Source organism: Megachile rotundata, chromosome 12 (assembly GCF_050947335.1).
Source record: "Megachile rotundata isolate GNS110a chromosome 12, iyMegRotu1, whole genome shotgun sequence".
Taxonomy (NCBI): domain Eukaryota; kingdom Metazoa; phylum Arthropoda; class Insecta; order Hymenoptera; family Megachilidae; genus Megachile; species Megachile rotundata.
Genome location: NC_134994.1, coordinates 5,722,055 through 5,744,326, shown reverse-complemented (window position 1 = coordinate 5,744,326; position 22,272 = coordinate 5,722,055). Strand labels below are relative to the sequence as shown.

Below are 22,272 nucleotides of genomic sequence, written 5' to 3'. Positions count from 1 at the left end.
GAAAATATAACTAAAACTGTGCTTCAAGATTTTAAAGAAAATATATTAAATTAGAAAGCAAAAGACTGACTTATATGTTCAAAAATAACCTGATTAACTTTTATTAAACCCTTGCCTTATGTCTCGTGCGTCGGCAATTTTGATTACTCGGCCATTTTGATTACTTGACTGCTAACCGCCTTGCATGTTAAACACTTGAAAGAAATAATCAATAAACATAAAACATGAAATAGTCGTGTTAATAAAAGAATAATTAACTGTATTATATTATATTAATAATTAACTAGGGAATTAGTACTATCATTTATCAATTCCAAATGCCTCACACTTAAACGTGTTAACCTATTCACTATGATTTATTTGTCGGGTGCGTCAGTTAGACCTAACTAACCACAGCTACACTATTAAACCAAATAAAGAAAGTTGAAATGTTACGTCAGTTTTGTAGTCGGCAAACTTTGACTAAAGCAAATTATAATTGAACACCAAATTGAATCGTATTAAAAATTCCAGTAAGATTTATTACACCCAAAATGCGAGTGCGTTACGTCTCAAGACTTGACGAAGTATGGCAAAGGTTTAATTTGACAGTGTTCGTTATGTGACATTCGGAGAATCGATTTATTAAAAGTTTTAGTAAAAAATACGGAGATTATTGCATTCATATAATACATTATTTTTACACTTTAATATATTGTACATTTTGTTAGAATAATACATGTAAATGAAAATAAAGATTGAATACTTAAATATAGGTTGAACACTATAATATACAAAATGTAATTATTTAATGTTTTGTCACTCTTACTACATATTTCTTGAAATTAAAATGGAACTCGTAAAAATGGCGGACTTAGATTTTTATTTTAAATTACAGAAATTATTTTGAAATTATTATCAAAGTATATGTAATTATTACTAAGATTAATCATTTAATGAGAGAGTTCACATACTGTGTTTCAAAGAGTTCAAATATTCTTTATTTATTTAATTTCACTCGAAAAATAACTTGTAACTATCCATGAATCTAGTGTCAAGACCCGCCATTTTGACTGGTTACCAGAAATATCTTCTATTTCTAGTATTAACAGAAAATTCAACCACGTTCGAAACGTTAAAAGAACAAGAAAGAATCTCACGTGTCGCAAAGAAGAAAAGAAGTCGCGCCAAAATGAACACGCGTTGGCTACACCTTTCTGAATTCGACAACGTCGGATACGTCCCTCGAAACAGTGTCACAAAAGCGACACAGCGAAAAATCGAAAGGAGAGAAAAACTGGCCAAATAAGCCGTCAGAGGGCAAGTAACGAGGCATATAATAACCCACGGTGACATTCGAACAAACAGCCATCTGTAGATAATACCCCCGGTGGTGTGTAACGCCCCGAAAACTGCACCCCGTCAAGAAATTACAATGACAATGAGCGAAATCCGATCTGCCCGCGGGCATCCACTCTAGTTTTATTTCTTCTTCGCACCTCTACCGCTCCCAGAACCTATTTAGCCGTATCGTGACCGGTACCTTTTCTGCCATTGTGTCGATTGTTCTGAAAAGCCAGGAATTCGAGGGTTGTTTCTATCATTCGAGACTTGGCAAACACTGTGATTTTGTGAAAGAATGTTGTTTGTAATTTGAAGCGTTATTTAAAAAATTTGATGTGATTGGTGGAGTTTGTGAGAGTTGGAGCGAATGTGGAGATTGTTTTTGACCTTGTTGAACTCAGATTAACCTAGTAATGGATAATAATTAACAAGTAATGGATAATGATGATCAGAGAGCTTGTTCAGTACGGGCGGGGATGTTGTAATCGGTAATGAGGTATTAGTGACAATATAGGAAGAGGTTTTATATGAAAAAACCGTATGTGAATGCTCGTTTTTGATTTTGAAAGACATATGTGAACTCCAGAAGATAAAATATGTGAACCTAAAGACCTCAAAATTTCGGAATTTTTAAACTTGACATATTTCTAAATTTTTAAAACGAACCACCTTTGAAATCTCGTAAATTAATATATCCCACTTCACATGTGTAGCAATTACATACTAGCCCCAACGAAAAAAAAAACGATGATCGCAAAGATTTAGAAATACCCTGGTAATAAAAAATCCTTCTCTCACCGACTGAACATTCCCTGTTCATCACAATCCAAAGTCTAATTCATCGAAAACGCATTCTTTTCAAGAATTGCAGCTTCGGATTCCTTCATTCGACGTTGCAATGCAAAAGGAAAACGTGTACGGATAAAATCCGTCTATTGGGACGACTAAGCGAGTGTGACACTTTCGCAACACATCGAACTGGCCGCGTTACGTTCTCGCGACTATCGCGTACAATCGAGAGAATCGAAGCACAAGTTTCCTTTATAGCATAACCATTATTGCGATCTTACACGGAGGTTCATCCTCCTTGTCGGATAACTAGTTCACCATTACGTAATCGCGCCTATTGGGCTGTCCACCTGTGTGGTTTTATCCTATTCGAGTTAATCATTTGCGAACCTACATTAAAATGTACAAGGTGTATCATCAAAAGAGACTGTAATTTTAATTGGTAATTATTTAGGGACCTTTCGCAATTTTAGCTATTGCACTTCGGTTTTTTAAACACATTTTATTATGGAAGAAAATGTTATGGAGAAATGAGAAAATGTACTTTTTGATCATCACAAACCTGTCCTAAAACCATCTACCTTATCAGATCTTCAGTGAAAAATTTCATGAAGAAATATTTAATAGTTTTTGCGTAATGGTACAGCATACATAAACTTGCTTATCTTTATATTCTTTCTACACGAAGATTTCGAAATTAGAAGATTTCGAAAATAGAAAGCCAAACAAATTTGACGACATAAAAGTACCGTAAAATAACACTCATAGCGCATCAGTTTCAAGCTTGAAGTATAATAAAAAAGACTATAAAAATCTTTTAGTAGCATTCTTAATGATTGGCAGTTATAGAAAACAATTTCATAGGTCCTGTATGCGATATAACTAAAAAATATTTGGAATATGTTATTCGTAACTCATAATCAAATTGATATTTCTGACAGAAGCAAGAGACCCTTGTCAAAGTGTACAGATAATATACCCACATCTTAAATGATTTATCATAGTTCAATCTCTAACAAGATTGATGTGAAAGTACGACCCACTATCGGTTTGCGATTTTCAGTCGGCTTCGAGATAAAGCCCTAATTAGACCGATGACGTATCGGCTTTTACCTAGCTCGGTACTGTCCAACTTTTTGCTGGTCATTGGAAAACGAGAAATCAATTTTCCGACGCGATAAATTACGAAAACTTCAGGGTAATAAGGTTGACGTAGTTGCGGAGTTCATAGATTATTTCTGGTGTGGTAAATCAGCGTAAATCACGTGTGCAAAATTCATGTTAGTTTAAACTTTTGAGAGTAGATATTTTTCAAGTTCTCACACAAGTTTTTTTAGACATTTGTACTTGTACATATGTAGGTATATTAGTTATTTTATCAGTTTTTATGTAAAAAGAAGTAGTTATTAACAGTTGGAGATATTCATTTTCCACTAATATTCATAACTTAATGTGTATCACTAAGCTGTACAAAAAATAGGGACATTATCAACAATAAAAATAAATAAAATTTATATTAACTCATATTGACTATGGAGTTATAATATGTACAATAAACATGATTTGAAACTATGGGAAATAAAATAACAAAATATTTAAAAGAAGAATAAATATAATAAAATATTGTAAAATTATTTTACAAAATTTGCTCAAAATTTTCAACTGCTCCACTACAAGTCAACATGGTAAAATGTTTGAGGCAATCTTTATTATAATAAAATTTAACAATAATTTTCTAAAAATCGTAGTGTCATCGTTCGAAAAATTAATACAAATAATTTAGAATTTGTCAATGAAAAGGGATGCTTAAAAATTATTACTCGACTGATGAAACCACAATGAATGAGTACACTTCTCAATACTCATCTTTAACCAATACTGTTACCATTAAAGCAATCGATACGAATCACTAAAATCACTAACAACTTTTTGGACACAAGCTATAACATTTGTCGTACGATTTCACGAGAAATCGGTCAGTGATTTCAACGATCTCCGCTCACGATTCATTTTTTCCATGTTCAATTACAACCCGTTAAAGCCTTACGAAGGCCATCTCCGTCTTTTTACCTTTCGGCCGCGGTTTAAAATTCAGGCTCCGTTCGTGAAGGAGCAGTCGATACGACCTAGAGGGAGATAAATTCTAATTAAAAGTGACAAGTTCTCGACGTGGCTACTTTATATTTCCGGTTGCGCTCCTTCGACAGTTTTCACGGAGAGATTACGCCGGTTCGCGCCTCCCTGTCTCGTGTAAAACATCCTATCGCTAATACGTTATCTAGTATCAATGATCAGACGAGTTTACGATTATAACCCTCTTTTGCTTCTATAGACCGAAAAACAGGTAAACACTTACGCCAAGTATTTTTTTGTGGAAAAAACGGGAAAAAGATGTGCTACTAAACCTTGCAATTACTGGCGCATTTTTAACCTTTTGACTTATAATATGGTGTCACACTCGTGTCGCACATTGCACTTCAGATCCAACAAATCAAAATTATATTCGCAGTACAATCGAGACTGGAGTTTAGCAGCAATTATAATATGCATAATCAAGGATTTATTAATTCACAATAAGGTAAAGTGGGGTAAGTTCCTAAACTGGGCAAGTGCGTATACAGGCTATTTTTATTACAATATGAGCGAAATTTCTCCATTTAGTATGTTTGTTTCCTTCTTTTGTTTCACTATGTCCCCTTTTATATTTCAGCTAAGAGTACTTGTTTGCAGTATAGAGTACTTGCATAATTCAGTAAACAGCATTATATAGCAGATTTGTTAATAATTCTGCTCTTGCCCCATTGCACATGAAATAAAGTTTCAAAGTATTTAACTTCAAGTTACACTCTTACTCCATTTTCGGGGAAAGTGCAGAGTAGTTGACATTTTAAACAATTTCCTATCAAAATCAAAATGTACGAGGAAAATTAAGGTCCTGGTTAATATTAATTAAATAGTAGTAATTGTGCAAAGCGTTGTCGATATCGACAGCGTTTCAGTATTTACATAGCAGACTGAAAATACTTACGTTTAAATACCAACTTTACAAAAACCAGTCTGCACTTACCCCACTTCACCTTCCATATAAATTTATTTTACATATTTACATAGTATAATACATGATATTACTCATTTATATTATCATTTATAAATAATCATACATATTTTTATTTGAATAGGTCGGAATTCGAATACGCAACAGAATTCAAGTTTGTTTAACAATTTTAAAACGTGAACGTCTTATTTTGCATTAAATTTCATGTTACATGTTATGTATAGTATAATACATTATATTACATAATGATTTTCGTTACAGTTCATGCATTAATTGCATTTTAAGGAGCCTCATAAAAGTATTTCATATTTTGTAATTATAGTATAATGTAATTATAATTAATTTGGTGTTTCTTGGATGTATAGGTCGAAAAACATATAAAAGAGTATATCAAGTAATTTTTTCTGAAAAAAAAAAAACGAGAAAAAGATGTGTTATTAAACTTTTCAATATCTTGCATAGTTTTCGAGAAAATTAAGTTTGAAAATTCAGACTGCGTTTCTGTGTTATTTCCTGTTGAGCAACGTAGTAATCGCATGCATAGAGATGTGATAGATGGCAATATAACGCGCGACAATTACAGTGTGTGACAATTACAATATGGGGTAGTTACGACATACTGCAATTATAACGCGTAATAATTATAGCACGTGGAAAATATAGTATCATAAATACAGTGCGTTGTAATGTTTATAAATACGACGTGGGGGAATATGATGAGCGAGAATGCAATGTGTGGTCGTATTAAGTGTAGAAATTTAATATGTAATAAACATAAATGCGCCAAGATACATATGGGGTAATTAGAATATGTGATAATTATAACGCGTGGTAATGAAGATCTATTGTAATTTAAACTTGTAATAATTAGGTCGTGCTGTAATTAGAACGCGTTATAATTAGGTTGTGATGTAATTATAATGCGTGATAAAGACATGTACAACGCGTGGAATTTCACATGTATAACAATTACAGCACGTGTGTAATTAGAACGTGTGGCAATAACAACGCATGATAATGGGGATGTGTAGCAATTACAACGCGTGATAATTAGAACGAGTCATAAATACAACGAGTGGAACTTCATTCGTGTAACAATTACAACACGTGTGTAATTAGAATATGTGGTAATAACAACGCATGGTAATGGGGATCTGTAGTAATTACAACGCGTGATAATTAGGACGTATAGCAGTTACAACGCGTGATAAGGATGTGTAGCAATTACAACGCGTGATAATTAGGACGAGTCGTAAATACAACGCGTGGAACATCATTCGTGTAGCAATTACAACACGTGTGTAATTAGAATATGTGGCAATAACAATGCATGGTAATGGGGATGTGTAGTAATTACAACGCGTGATAATTAGGACGTATAGCAGTTACAACGCGTGATAAGGATGTGTAGCGATTACAGCGCGTGATAATTAGAACGAGTCATAAATACAACGAGTGGAACTTCATTCGTGTAGCAATTACAACACGTGTGTAATTAGAATATGTAGTAATTACAAGGCGTGCTTAATTAAGTCATGTGACAATAACAAAGTATACTAATTACAATGCCTGGAAAATACAGCGTGTTACAGATACAACTGGCAATTAAAAAGCATAGAAATACCATACATGGCAAATACTATGCGTGGTAATTACAACGGATCAAAATTATAGTGCGTGGCAATTACAATGCGTGGAATCTACAATACGTAGTAATTACAGCGCATGAAGCAAAGAATATGCATAATGTTCTGTTTTAATCTGAAGAAAGTAGCATCCGAAACGGTGGAGATACTTCAAAGTGCTTTCGGTGATAAAAGTCGTCAGCAGACTTTTTTCTCTCCTCTCGCTTCAAAAGAGCACCGAAATGGCGACGTTTCGATACTCGACGGGACATAATTACAAAATCGCAAGAAGAGTTGAGGATATCGAAATCAGGAAGCATTCGCAGTTTGGAAAGATTGTGTAAATGTACAGGTGCAGATAGAGGATATTTCGATATATCGTAAATGCCGTTTAACCTTTGAGTAAACGATGTGTATCAGAAGTCCGAAGTTTTTGAGCACACGTGCTACCTGTTGAAGATGGTGCTTTCCAATATAATATCAGTATTATGCAGCAATCGGGACATGTATCCACATTTCCTTCGTCTTCTTTCGGTACGTTAATGTAGTTTACAGTGTAATTTACGTACAATGTTGATAGCAAAGTACCGTTGATAAGATACTCGATTGAAAGTAATTTAAAGTTAAATTATACTGGAGAATGTGAATTTTTCAACACACTTTCTTGGAATCACACGGGAGAAAACTTGGGAGTGCATTTTGAACAAACAGTAAGAAATGCGAAGTTTCTTCTTTTCAGAGGTGGAACAATTTTAGATGATTAAAGGTGAAATGGTGTTTGTTTTTAACATACGAGAGGTTACTTACTTTTCAGAAGAGGCAGATCGTTCATGAACCCTCCATCGTCTACGTTTGTGTTCTGAAATGAGGCAGATAGAGAATATTAATATGAACGTATATTAAAAGTGTAATGGTATTTTGAGATCCGATGAATGATTTGAAAGTTATGAATAAAATGAACTGATTAATAAATGAAATTAACTATTCCGAAATTTAATTAACCCTTTGCTTTATAACGTCTTATTGCTACATTTACTAATTATTTTTTATTGAGTATTTGTTCAGTTCCTTACGCATTTTTGTAATTGTAAGATAATATATGAAATTATTGTTGCAACTTCAAAATTTTCTTTTATTTAATACATTTTGTAGAATTAGACTCGAAGTTACGAAGCAAAGAGTTAACGAATTAAACTTGCAAGAAAACCTTAAAGAGACCAAAGAGTAATGTCCTTTTTTACAATAAATTCAAACAAATAATTTAAAAATTTTTTTACATAGAATTGTAAATAAAAATTGAAGATTTAATTATTTACAAGTAAACAACCTTAAAACGTTTTAGATACGAAATTGAAAAATCAGTTAATAAATGACAAACGTTGACACGCGCAGAAACATTACTTTCCGTTTCCCCGTAATAATACATATAATATAAACTTCACAACTACGCATGATCACAACCCTTTCGGTTAATTGAATGTTCGTATTGCATGAATCAATAGACAGAATGGTAATAGAGAAAATGCGTTTGCGATTACGTACATCGTCGCTCACCTGGGGGTCGTCTACGAGGCTGCTGTGGAGAACGAGGTCGGTTTGGTCGAGGCCTGGAGGTGGCAGAAGGGCGTCGGGACGCCGGACGGCGCCGTATTCGACACCCCGTCCGCCACCGCCACCTCCTCCACCACCACCGCCGCCGCCGCCTCCGCCGCTGCTACGGCCACCGTCGTATGGAAACGACGCGTGCATGTTCGTCTGAAAGTCACAGAAAAATTATGTTACTTCTGCTCCAGTTACAAGTCTTCAAATTTTTGAAGATGAACATTTGTAAATTTGATAATTTAGAAATTTGATGATTCGGGAATTGTAGACATTTGATAAAGTGGAAATGGGGGAATGTGAAAATTTGGAAATTTGGAAAATTTACAAGAAACTAAAAAATGTGGATATTTGAAAATGTGGAAATGTAAAAAGTTAGAAACTTGGAGATGTCGAAATTTGGTAATATAGAAATGTAAAAGTTGTAAAATTGTAAAATTGAAGAATTGAAGAATTGTAAAATTGAGAAATTGAGAAATTGAAAAATTGAAGAATGAAAGAATTGAAGAATGGAAGAATTGAAGAATGGAAGAATGGAAGAATGGAAAAATTGAAAAATTGAAAAATTGAAAAATTGAAAAATTGAAAAATTGAAAAATTGAAAAATTGAAAAATTGAAAAATTGAAAAATTGAAAAATTGAAAAATTGAAAAATTGAAAAATTGAAAAATTGAAAAATTGAAAAATTGAAAAATTGAAAAATTGAAAAATTGAAAAATTGAAAAATCGAAAAATCGAAAAATCGAAAAATCGAAAAATCGAAAAATCGAAAAATCAAAAAATCGAAGAATCGAAAAATTGAAAAGTTGAAAAATTGAAGAGTTGAAAAACTGAAGTAGTTAACACTGAAAGTGTCAACAAGTTTGATTTTGCAGTGACAATTACAAATAACAATGTTGATCATAACAGGAATTCCTTCGCCTAAGCTTCATTGATATAAATGCAGAAATATTTATATATAGCATACATCCAATACCGATGACTTGCTGTTGCTTATTGTAATAGCACGCTACTTGTCAAGTTCTTCACTCTCATTTGCACAATTCTACAAATCTAATCGATACAGTGATTACTATGCTAACAAACGTTATACCAGCACACGTGTTATTAGAATACTGCATAAAATAAACATATCAGTTTGAATATTAACTATGTGCTCTGAATAATATCTATAATTGACGCAAAGAAAAGCATATTAATATAGAATAAAATGAAAACGAATCTGGATCATTTTCATTTGAGATGATTGTAGCTGCAAAAACTTTCCGAAGGAGATCGATTAATGGAAACATTTGAGTAATAATTAACGTATGATTACTTTCCTAGTAAGACGTTGCAGTTAATAGTTGAATCATGACACGTACTCGCATATGAAATTCCATTTGCTGATTCATAATGATTATTTGTGGGGATATTGTTGCTGACAGAATTAATCCTTTGTTAAGTGATTTAATCAGCTTTGATGTATTTTTGAATAATAATGAACAATAATGCACAGTAAATATTTTTTTATAAGACTGATGTAATTTGCAAATTACATGTTTTTGATGGGTTCAAGAAGTTTTGTAATCATAAGAAATAATAAATGTTTTTATTAATTAAATTTGCAATTCATTTAGGTTTCAGAAAGTAAAAAATATTGATATTGGATTATTTTATGTAGCATGTTTGCAATATTGTGCAATGAGGGGTTTTTTATTAATAACTCACTATTTGAAAGTTTTAAATTTCTACATTTGAAAATTTAAAATTTTTCAATTTAATAATTTATAATTTTTATACTATAAAATTTAACAATTTTAAATTTGTAGTTGTACTAGTAAAATGTTTGTATATTTCCAAAGTTAGCAAATTAGAATTTTTATTCTTCAAAATTTAACAACTGTTATTAATTTAACAGAGTATTTAATTTAACAACTCTGTATGTTGGAAACTAATACATTTTCAAATTTATAATTTTTGTACTTTGAAATGTAAAAATTTCTCTCTGGTTATTTATTACCTCAATAAATATCCAAATGCCCTTTTATTGAATTGAGTAGCCATAAGTAAAATTAATACTAATCTCTACTAGTCTCTATCAAATTAATTAAACTTACATCAAGTTAATTCTGATAACAGTCCCCGTCAAATTGATTAACCTTCTATCAAATTAATTCTACCAACAAGTAAACCGTCCTTTCAAATGTCGCGCCATATTACCCCTCAACATGACGAAACTAAATACACATTCAACGCTGATAATTCTGGTAATACAAATTTTGTAGGTCATCATTTTCATACAATTGAAAACATTCGAAAGGCCATGACCGATCAAGTGAACGCTCTATGGATAAAGACGCTACCAACATGTATCAAGGAGTGGAAAAAGACATCTCTATCGGTATATTGTTTCCCAAGAGAACTACATACTTCAAAGACGATCACTTCGGTTCACTTCTGATGCCTTTCGTTACTGAAGGTGACTATGCGTATACAACTATACGACTACAGTATAGTAGGTCTACGGACCTGGTGTCTCACGCGAATTCTAATATGTATTTAAAATTTGAAGAACCTACTGTATGTAGGTGCAACAAGAATTAAATGTAGAGATTTTAAAGTTCAATCGATTAAACGTGTCTGAAACTATCGAAAACGATACCGAAGATTATTGTTGATTTCATGGGGAGTGACGTTAATGAGGACCAAGTATTGTCGTTAATGATGAGTTATAGAGCTTTTAACGTGGTACCAGACGGTTCTATGTTTCAAAAATTATGGAAACGATACCAAAACATGGTTTTTTATCGATTCGACGACGATCGACGATGACGTTCCTGTCGTCAGATCGCCGCCAAAACCTATACATCAAATTTAAGGTGTCTCATGAGACTACTCTTGAAATTTCAAGTGAAAAGACACAAAATTGAGACAAACTTACAGACAAACAAACGAATAAATGCAGATCGAGTCGTCCCAGGAGTCTTATTATGTCTGGCGGAGGTTTATGAATGTGAACATATTCTTCTTTTTACCATATTGTAGGAGACAGAGAGACAAATTTAAAATACAAAACATAATACATGGTGCTCGGTAACACCCGGTATATGTGACTATACTCATTCAACGTCTGACATTCACTAGAGTAAAAGAGGGTAATGGCGGTCACTTAGGCAATAACTGTAAGTGAACTGAAGTACGAAGTCAAATACTGTAATTTACCATTTAAAAACTTCATTATGAAAATTAAGGATTTGGAAGTTTGGAAATTTAGAGATTTGTAAATTAAAGAAATTGAGAATTTCAAAATTTAATCACTTGGGAAGTCAATGATTTTAGAGTTCGGAAAATGAAGAAATCTCAGTGTGAAAATTTGTATGTTTAAAAATTCGAAAACTTGAAAATATGGAACTCTGAGAAATTCAGAAATTGAAAAATTGGTGATTTAAGAATTTAACTTTTATACTGTGAGAATTTGCAAACTTTAATATTGTAAGAATGTGAAAATTCAAGAATTCACTACAAAAATATAATATCATAATATAAATATTTAACAATCAGAAAGTTTGCAAAGTCAGAAATATGAAAATTTGCAAAACGAAATTAGAAAATCCAGGAATTTGCAAACTTGCTTTTGAACATCGGAAAAAATTGATATCTAAATTAGAATATTTCTAAACCTCGAATTTGAAACTTCAAAAATATTTAATTTATTAATATCCACTAGTTTGCACGAATATTATCAATAATTTCCCCAGGGGAAAATATACCACAGAAACATAAAGGTACCTACTCCAGATAGGAAACCTACTTACGTCAATGCTCGTTCTCATCGTGGCGACCACCGCGTTAACAATATTACGACATCTTGCTTGTGACTTTTATCCGAGTAAATCGCAATTAACCATAAATATGCCCATGTAATATCGAGTTAATTTAATCAAAGTGTATACACATAAATAAAGTTTTGACTGGCGTAGCGTATGCAAATGTGAATGCAGAGTTAATGTCGTTTATTAAAAGCAATTAAAAGTTCTGCAAATCCGGTACTACAAGTGCTTACGTAAACCGCATTGCCTGTTTATGCATAAAAAAAGAATAAACGGAAAAATTAATTTTATAATTGGTGATATACAATCTGTTAAGATACGGCTTAAAAGAGCAGCAGTGATCTTTGTAAATATTTAAATGTCACTGTGAATTGAATATCTGTGCTGCAGTACTGTACAAATTATACAAATACTATTTAATAAATTTTAACTTGTTTACTATTTAATCTATTGAACATTTTGACTTATTGCATAAATGTGTTTTACTGTCATGTGATATGTTTCGTTAATCATTTTACCATTTTAAAGCAAGTTTACCATCTTGATTTTATCATCTTGAATTTTTGAACAAGAATTTTAATTTTTCTATTTGCACTAACTTCACATCGTGCAAATATTTTGAAGAACTTTTAAAAGTAATTTTCTAAGAAACAATGACAAACTTGTACAGTTAAAATTTGTACAGCAAAGTTTGACCAAAAATTCGTGTTGAAGTATCAACACGTGTCGATTATTTTCAATGAAAATGTATGATTTCAATTATCGCGTCGATTTATAGACACGCGAGCGGTGCACTCGAATCTTATGTAAGAAACTGCGCGTGGAAAGAAAAAGAACGAAGACGGTCTTCTCGGAATTGATACACGAGAGGTAGACATATATACGTATGGAATCTTAATCACATCCCACTTGAAAAACTGGAGATTTTATCCAGACCGCAAGTCGGTCGTGTCACAAATACGGTTGTATTACGAGCCCTTGCCATTATTGTCATATATCTTTCCTATGCGAACCACGAGAGGTTCCTGCATCGAGAAGAAATCTCTGTGCACGTTTCTCCGATTTCCTTGCCAGATTGTTCGTTCTATTGTAATCGTTTTCTCCGTTATGACTATTCTAGATCGCCACGATACGTTCTAAACTGCGATGGAAATCATGGAAATATCAAGGCTAAAGCTATGAGGATTCGAGGGTTCAGAGTTGGATCTCCAAAAATTTTTGTGTTAAGCTTATTTTATACTGAATTATCCGGAATTATATTGAATTATATGAAAAATGAGAAGTTTCGCGCTTTCTGGTAGCCTAACCTAAGCGTTTTATACTAAATAGTATCTTGTCTGGATACCTTCGCGATCTCACATTTAACAAGAGAGTACAATTTGTGACGTCTCTACTAAAGGGATATTAGATTCAGAAAATCTTCGCCATTGTTGAACGCTTTTCTTATCAGAAAGAGTTAAAACCAGAGGCATTTTGATAAAAAATATTTCACGTACCGTTGTACAAACGCAAATATTTGTAACGTTAAGAATTACGTACTTGAAAGTTACTGGACCTTTTTGAATATTTGAAAAAGACATGCCTAGTTAACCCCTAACCTAAAAGTTTTTCGGCAGTCAGGCAGAGCTACCTAATTATTACTGCAGCGTTAAGATGAATAAAGAACGTTGAAATGTTAGGTATATTTTGAATTTCGCGATCTTCAATTATGCAAATTTGGTATCGAACTCGAAGCTCGATCTTTATGCAAATACGGTTTATGTTTGTCACATGTGAACTGTAACGCGCGTTACGAGACTGACTGGATGTTATAAGCCAAGGGGTTAACGTTTGCGAGAAAATATGGAGCTGTTAATTTTTTCTTAAAAGAGTAACGTGTACTTTATGAAGCATAATTTAACCAGAAGTTAATTTTATTATCTCCTTGTGCAGTATTTGAAATTAGCTGGTGATTAAGAACAAGAAGCTATGTTCAGAATTTGCATTTGATCTTCTGGATGGATAAGAATATTTTTCTTTTACGAGTATAGATTATTTCATGTGTTTACCCCGATAAAAGAGTTTAGTTATAATTTTAACAAAATATAAAGAAATTGCAATTACCTCTTTCCCTTTTAAATTTGCAGTAAAATTACCCAATCGTTCGACCACTAATAATTTTTGTCCACAGCAAAGATTACACCTGTGATAAGCGTTGTTACAAATTAATAGTCATCGTGTATTTAAGCCTCGTATGTTAGGAATCATAAACTACTTTCCCTCTAGCTAGTTTCCAACTGCAGCATCTACGTGCTTTCACATGACAGTGACATTAATACGCGAGAGTGGCAAATTATTTTTGCACCCGTGTCAAGTTGAATAAAGCTCACCATTTAATGGGGAAAAATACAACGGGCAGAGGTTATTTCGTTCATTTATCATCGCGAATCCCGCTGGACGTCTCGTATTCGATTAGAAGAATCTGTCTAATGAATCTGATGTGATCGATAACTTACGATTGAACTGTACGAATACTTGTGTATATGAGTGGCTTGGAAAGTTTCTATTTTCTATTACGGATATTAACAAAATACTGCAGACGTATATTAACTTTGTCGGGATGGTATCAGATGTACTTGTAGAGCTGAATGTCAAAAGTGATGTAGAAATAAATTAGTGATTGAAAGGATGTAATGCAATTTTGACGTGGTACATAAAGTGGTGAGTCTAAAATACAAATACAGTACATATAGACTTTTTATTATTACATTTTTTAATAATAAATAAAACACACAAAAGGTTTATGTTATTCTAGCTATCTGAACCCTTCGTTGAATGATTCTTCCTTAGATGCGTAAAGAAAAATGGATTTTTGGATTCTTATAACTAATACTAACAAAAACTCAATACTAATGTTATTAATCTTGGTACTAATTTTATAAAGAATATTTTAGTTTCCAAATTATAAGTTCTTAAAAAATATTATATAGATATACGCTCTTAAATATTTTCTTTAAAAATCATGAAGAATATACGAAATGATAATGGCTGATTTTCTCCTGCTGCTAAATACGAACAATTATTTTTCATTTTTTTTTTAGATAACTTTTAATAATGTACTCAAGAGTCTATATTTATACAAACATTTTTCTCATTTTTATTTACAGAAAATTTAGCAAAGTTATACAGACAAAATTGAAACACCCTGTACAATATCCAACAACAAAGCAGTATATCATTTCATATTTTTGTTATTATATAATTTTTCAGTAAAAAGTTTAAAAGCTTATGACGACATAGTATTCCTCTTTTATTTTGACGAAAAGTATGTTCACAAAATTTGATATTAAAATACTGAGACACCCTGTATATTCATAAATACATTTGACACATGTATACATTGACTATCAGCTCTAACATACAGCACTTTTCACTTCTCTGTTTTCTAAATTGTTGTTGATATTCTCTGTACTTTATTACTTGCGAGTATTATTATCGTTACAATTTATACGTATGAACATACAATTTTTCCTGGTTTTTCTTAAAAATGTGAGTCTTAATAGATCCAATCACGGCCTTCCAAGGGTTAAAGTCTGAAAGTCCGGCTTTCACACGAGCAAAGAAATGGAAACAGCGCTAATTAACGGCGTGCCGGCTACTAGTATCTATCGTTGGTCGCCTTGGTTATAAATTGATGTAACCATGCCAGTCGACTAATGAGATGAAATGTGATCGCCTTTCTCTCGTTAAACGGCGCGGCGAGGTAAAGTCACGATGATTGGTATTTGTGGCTATCGATACTGATAAATCGGATTATGGAGACCGTGGCTATCACAGTTCATTCCAGTTGTAATTCCTTCTTGTACGATTATTAGATACGTGACTCTGCAAATTTTCTATTTCCTACTTTTTTTTAATCTCGAATCTTTAAGTTCTTAAATTACGGAAATTGTCAAATTTACAATTTGCTATGATGTCGTTTATAAACTTATTAACCTGACAAATTCTTAAATTTTCAAATTCATTGAGGTTGAAAATTCAAAATATATAATTCATCAATTTTATGAATAAAGTTTACACAGTGCCAAATTTCTGTAATTTATAAGATTAAAAATTCTTATTCCAATTCCTAAATTTTGAAATTTCAAAGATTCTTGAATTTTGTAATTTTAGAAACCTTAACGACTTACAGAATTATTAAGTCAACAATTTCTTAATTTTCTAATTACAAAATCCTGAAATTGTCAAATTTTGGAATTTTTAAATTTAAAACACTTCTCCATTTTCAAATTCCTAATTTATCAAATTCGAAAACTTCAAAATTATTAAATTCCAAGCTTCTTAAATTCGAAAGTTCTCAATTTTAAAAATTCCAAATTCCCCAAATTCCAAATTCCCCAAATTCCAAATTCCCTAAATTCTAAAATCCTTAAATTTCAAAATCCCCAAATTCCAAATTCCCCAAAATTCTAAATTCCCCAAATTCCAAATTCCCCAAATTCCAAATTCCCCAAATTCCAAATTCCTCAAATTCCAAATTCCCCAAATTCAAAAATTGCCAAATTCCTAAATCCTGAAATTCCAAAATCCTCAAATTCCAAATTCCAAAATCCCCAAATTCCCTAAATTCCCCAAATTCTAAATTCCCCAAATGCTAAATTCCCCAAATTCTAAGTTCCCCAAATTCCATATTCCCCAAATTCTAAATTCTCCAAATCCCAAATTCCCCAAATTCCAAAATTGCCAAATTCCAAAATCCCCAAATTTAAAGAATCCCCAAATTGCAAAAAGATGCGAATTTCGAAATTTTCCAAATTCCTAAATTTCCCAAAATTACTAGTTTCCTAATTCCAAGATTTGTGAATTTCTATTCTGAGGAATTTCTCAGATTCCTAAAAATTTAAATTATCATAAATGAAGTCATCATTAAACCGAAATAACCTCATTCTTCAACTTTCATCAATCTTCATATCTCCTCTGTACATACATCTTACTTCCCTAAAAAAAAATCAATTGATCCTTCTTAAGTATTCATATACTGGTGAATGAACTTTAAGTAAAAATGTCAATGGTATAGTGCTATTGAATTATTATGCGAATTACATGCATCCAAATTTTAGCGTATGTACAGCTATTAGGATCTTGTGACTTCTAAAAAAAGTGCCGCTACAAATTCTGTTGACAGAATATCAAGAAGTCTCGTAGATAATGTTTTCATTGGTTTTGGGCGAAGAAAAAAAACGTGTACACATTTAAAACGAAGGAAAGTACAGTTTACTTAAGACGTTATCCACTTTACAAGTTCCTTTTTAATAGCGCAGCTAAAAATGCGTATCTATAAAGAAAGCATTACGTAATCTATAAAAGAGCGAAGAACAGTTTTGAACAACATCAGCAAATATTGAGCTTAATTATAAATGCAAAGTGCTTTCAAGAAGTGACTTCCTTCGGTTTTTTTCTACTTTGTTGACTTGGATTGCTATTAGCAAATCATTTCAGAGAGTTAGTTTCAGTTTTTTGTGGAGTATTTATAATAGAATTAGCATTATGGTAATTAAATCAATTTTAGATTGGAATTTATAATAATCAAATTGTCTTCAAATTTAAATTTATAGTCATAAAATTGTCTTCAAATTTAAATGTATAATAATTAAGTTGTCTTCAAATTTAAATTTATAATAACTAAAATGTCTGCAAATTTAAAAATAAAAAATAAATTATAAAATATTAATAAAATAAATATATAAAATATTAATGTACAAGAAGATGACGCCAATGACTTCAGCTAATGTTATTAATCATGTTAGTACATTTTCTACATTATTCTAATTAGTGGTGTAATTCTGAATGTAAATACCTTCTTGCTTTTAAATAAATAACCAACAAATTTCATATATTAATGCACAAGATGATACATAAAATTAACGATACTTCTATTCTGTCTAATAATACTCTTACAGCAGACCTTAATTTATATTCCTATCCCAGAAATTGTGTTTCATAAAGTACACGTTACTCTTTTATGAAAAAATTAATAGCTCCATATTTTCTCGTAAACGTTAACCCCTTGGCTTATAACATCCAGTCAGACTCGTGACACGCGTTACAGTTCACATGTGACAAACATAAACCGTATTTGCATAAAGATCGAGCTTCGAGTTCGATACCAAATTTGCATAATTGAAGATCGCGAAATCCAAAATATACCTAACATTTCAAACGTTCTTTATTCATCTTAACGCTGCAGTAATAATTAGGTAGCTCTGCCTGACTGCCGAAAAACTTGTAGGTTAGGGGTTAACTAGGCATGTCTTTTTCAAATATTCAAAAAGGTCCAGTAACTTTCAAGTACGTAATTCTAAACGTTACAAATATTTGCGTTGGTACATCGGTACGTGAAATATTTTTTATCAAAATGCCTCTGGTTTTAACTCTTTCTGATAAGAAAAGCGTTCAACAATGGCGCAGATTTTCTGAATCTAATATCCCTTTAGTAGAGACGTCACAAATTGTACTCTCTCGAGTATAAATGTGGGATCGTGAAGGGACCCAGACAAGATACTATAATTCAGTATGAAACGCATAGGGTAGGCTACCAGAAAGCACGAGACTTCTCGTTTTCAAGGATAAAGCTATTGGAATCGGTCGAACCACTTGGCTGATTATTGGCATTGTCGTCTCTTTTTCAAAAGCGTAGTCATTTCGTTCCTCTTTTTCGTAAACGTTTACGGTTTTCATGCCGGTATTACACGCGAGAAGGCAATGATAAATGCTAAATTGTTGAGTATGGTGCACATGATATGGTTGAATATGGTATATCGATGAAAGCAAATTTGGAAGAAAAAGAAAGGGTTTGAAGAATATATAGTTTAATGTGATGCTATCAAGTGGAAATAATGTTATGCTGTGGATGATTCTGTTTTAGTAGATTTTTTTTTAATATTGCAACAGTAACCTGTGTTCGTGTAAACCGATTTATTCTTTTAGTAAAAATAATTGTTACAAATGATATTCAAAATCATATTACTTCAAAATAAATTGATGGAGCAACTGGACAATTTAATATTAAATGAACTGAAGTTGAAGATCAACCTCCAAATATTAATGGATAAACTCTGGATCTCAATAATATTAATATTATACATATAAGTAAATCTATAATTTACATCAAACTAATATAAAATTAATATAAAGCTCAAATATAGAAACAATTAATATTATTTTTGGTTTAATTAAATAATAGAGAACATTAATCTTTTTTAAATAAAAGTTCCCTAAAAAATAGCTTAATGTCCAAAGGTTATGAAATACTCTTAAATCCCAATTTATTTACTTTTAAGATTTAATTCATAAATTTGTATATATTTATATAATTTGTATATTTCAATTTCTACTTACAATTACTTTTCATAAGATGCGAATAAAATTTTCATAACAAATTACATATCAAGACATCTTATGACTCTGTATCTCAATCATGAATTAATAAATCTTATCGCTTATAGCAATTATCCATTCGATTCCCTGAATAATAAAATACTTCTCCTATTTATTTATTAAATAGTCCCATTACAAAATATCGCATTATTGTTAAATTCGAAGCTGCATGTAACATCAGCCAGCAGCACCTGGAACACCGATTAATAACCATTTCGCTCCAAGATCTATCATTACCGATTACACGCCGATCAAATATTGCCATGTCGCGTTGATTCAACATCATATACCAGGTGTATCAAACCAACATTTTTAGTAGAACATAAAGCGACTTAGCTAGCTGGCAAGGGAAACTGTTTACCCCTTTTACGTATTTCTAACACCATCTTAAGCATCACGACGCTTAGCATATTTCCGTCAAAGTAAACGTCTCTGGCATCCACCCTGAAGGAATGCCAAAGGTCAGCCGAAAATTTAATAAGTAAATTACTCGGCGAAGGGCAATGAACGAGACGTCGAGGGGTGGTCTATTTTCAAGCCGATCGAATTAAATACGTATATGATTTTCGAGATTAACGAAAGCTTTTTATTGATGTATGGATAATCAATTTTTAATTTTAGAATGTATTGATTGATATGTTTGTACGATTTTGGGAGATGAAGTTTATGAAATGGAGAAGGAAATTTAGTAAATTGGGGAAGATTAAGTTTGTCAAATTTAGGAAGATTAAGTTTGTCAAATTTAGGAAGATTAAGTTTGTCAAATATAGCAAAATGAAGTTTGTCTTTAGGATGCATTTGTCAAAGTTAGCAAGATAATATTAGTGAAATTTAAGATGATGAGATTTTGGAAGATAAAATTCACAAAATTTGCGAAAAATAAAATTTGTCAAATTTAGAAAGATGTCAAAATAATATTGGTCAAATTTAGATGGGAAAATTTGTGAAATTTTTGGAAGATGAAATTTGCAAAATTAAAAAAAATGATATTTGTAAAATTTGCAAAATTAAGAAAAATGAAATTTGTAAAATTTACAAAATGTAGGAAAATAACATTCGTAAAATTTGCAAAATTTAGGACAATGAAATTTGTAAAATTTGCAAAATTTAGGAAAATGAAATTTGTAAAATTTGAAACTACAAAATGACAAAATAAAAATTTATACAGTATACAAAGATTAAAAGAAATATTTAGTCAATTAAGTTAACAATTTCTTATATCTTGAAGTATCACAATTTCATTATTTCACAACATACAATGAATCTTCACAGCAATAACTAATTTTTGTAACAACAACAGTACAATAAATTTTGACAATGAATTTCGTAACTTGTAAATTTTGATAATTTCGTGCAACGATGTCTTTGTGTATTGGAATTGTTAAGGTGATTTCAATCGATTTGTCCTCTTTAAAGTTTCCAAGTACGTTCCCACATCGTTGTCCTCTATATTGGTGGCGAAGATACCGAACAGAAACCTCGAAGGGTGGTATAGTCGACGCATAGTCGTAGAAGCAAGTTTCTTAACTATGATCAACTATGCAAGATGCCATTACTGCGTGTAGTTTGGGAACGAAGCTCAAGACTTTGTGTCCTACGTGTAACTATCTAGTCTTCTAGTAAGTCCTGTCTGCAAGATAATCACATAGCTATGCAGAATTTTCTTTACTTTTAAAACGGGACAGTTTTTTAAATAATAACTTATATTTACAATAAAATTAGAAATTGTATAATTGTATATATTTGTAACTGTGATAAATAAAATGTTCTATGAATACATGGTGTAATTTAAGATATCCTTTGAAATAGAACAAATAAAATAAAATTATGTAACCCATTGTTAGATACAAAAAAATAAGTTCGAAGTTAAAAATGATATATATGTGCTATATTTTGAAATTTACATGTCGTCAAGTTATAAAATTATGTTTAATTGTCTATATTTTTGATTTGGGTATTTAGTATGCAAGAATCGATTAAGCAATTTCTATATACATGCAGACTAAGAATCTAAGTAAGTAATGTCTAGTTTAATTTTAAACATTCCATATTTTTAAATCGACCACTTGGTATACAAGAATCTAATAAGTAATTTTTAATTAGTTTCAAATTTTCTTTACTATGAAATTGACCTTTTGGTGTGCAAGAAACTAGTAAGTAATGTCTAATTATTTTTAGACATTCTATATTTTTAAATCGACCATTTGGTATACAAAAAACGAGTAAGTAATTTTTAGTTATTTTGAGGTTTTCTGCATTATGAGATTGACACCTTGTTATACAAAAAACTAGTAAGTAATGTCTAATTATTTTTAGACATTCTATATTTTTAAATCGACCACTTGGTACACAAAAAATTAGTAAGTAATTTTTAATTATTTTGAGGTTTTCTTTATTATGAGATTGACACCTTGTTATACAAGAAACTAGTAAGAAACTAGTTAATTATTTTGAGATGTTCTTTATTATGAAATTGACCACTTGTTATACAAAAGCTAGTAAGCTATTTTTAGTTATCTTAAAATCAGCAACTTCGTATACAAGAATCTAGTCTTGTCTCTTTCATCATTTCTTTTAACTATTTCACTCCCACTATTTTATTACAGTTGTGAATAATTGATAACAGTTTAATCCAAGTAAATCCCACATTTAT

At 31.4% G+C, this 22,272-nt stretch overlaps 1 protein-coding gene across 12 annotated transcripts in view; it reads right to left on the bottom strand.

The window, feature by feature from the left end:
* TfAP-2 (transcription factor AP-2) overlaps positions 1–22,272 on the bottom strand; it is a 416,024-nt gene that overhangs the window by 78,853 nt on the left and 314,899 nt on the right. For 11 of the 12 annotated variants that reach the window (XR_001095047.2, XM_076538529.1, XM_076538526.1 and 8 more), the window contains 2 exons: positions 8,335–8,547; positions 7,600–7,651 (listed from right to left, as the gene is read on the bottom strand). Coding sequence is in view for 11 of the 12 variants with exons in the window: in XM_076538529.1 (XP_076394644.1) it covers positions 7,600–7,651; positions 8,335–8,547 (265 nt within the window). In the remaining variant the exon portion in view is untranslated. The remainder of the gene's footprint in view (positions 1–7,599; positions 7,652–8,334; positions 8,548–22,272) is intronic. The other variant, XM_012279636.2, reaches the window with a different exon arrangement.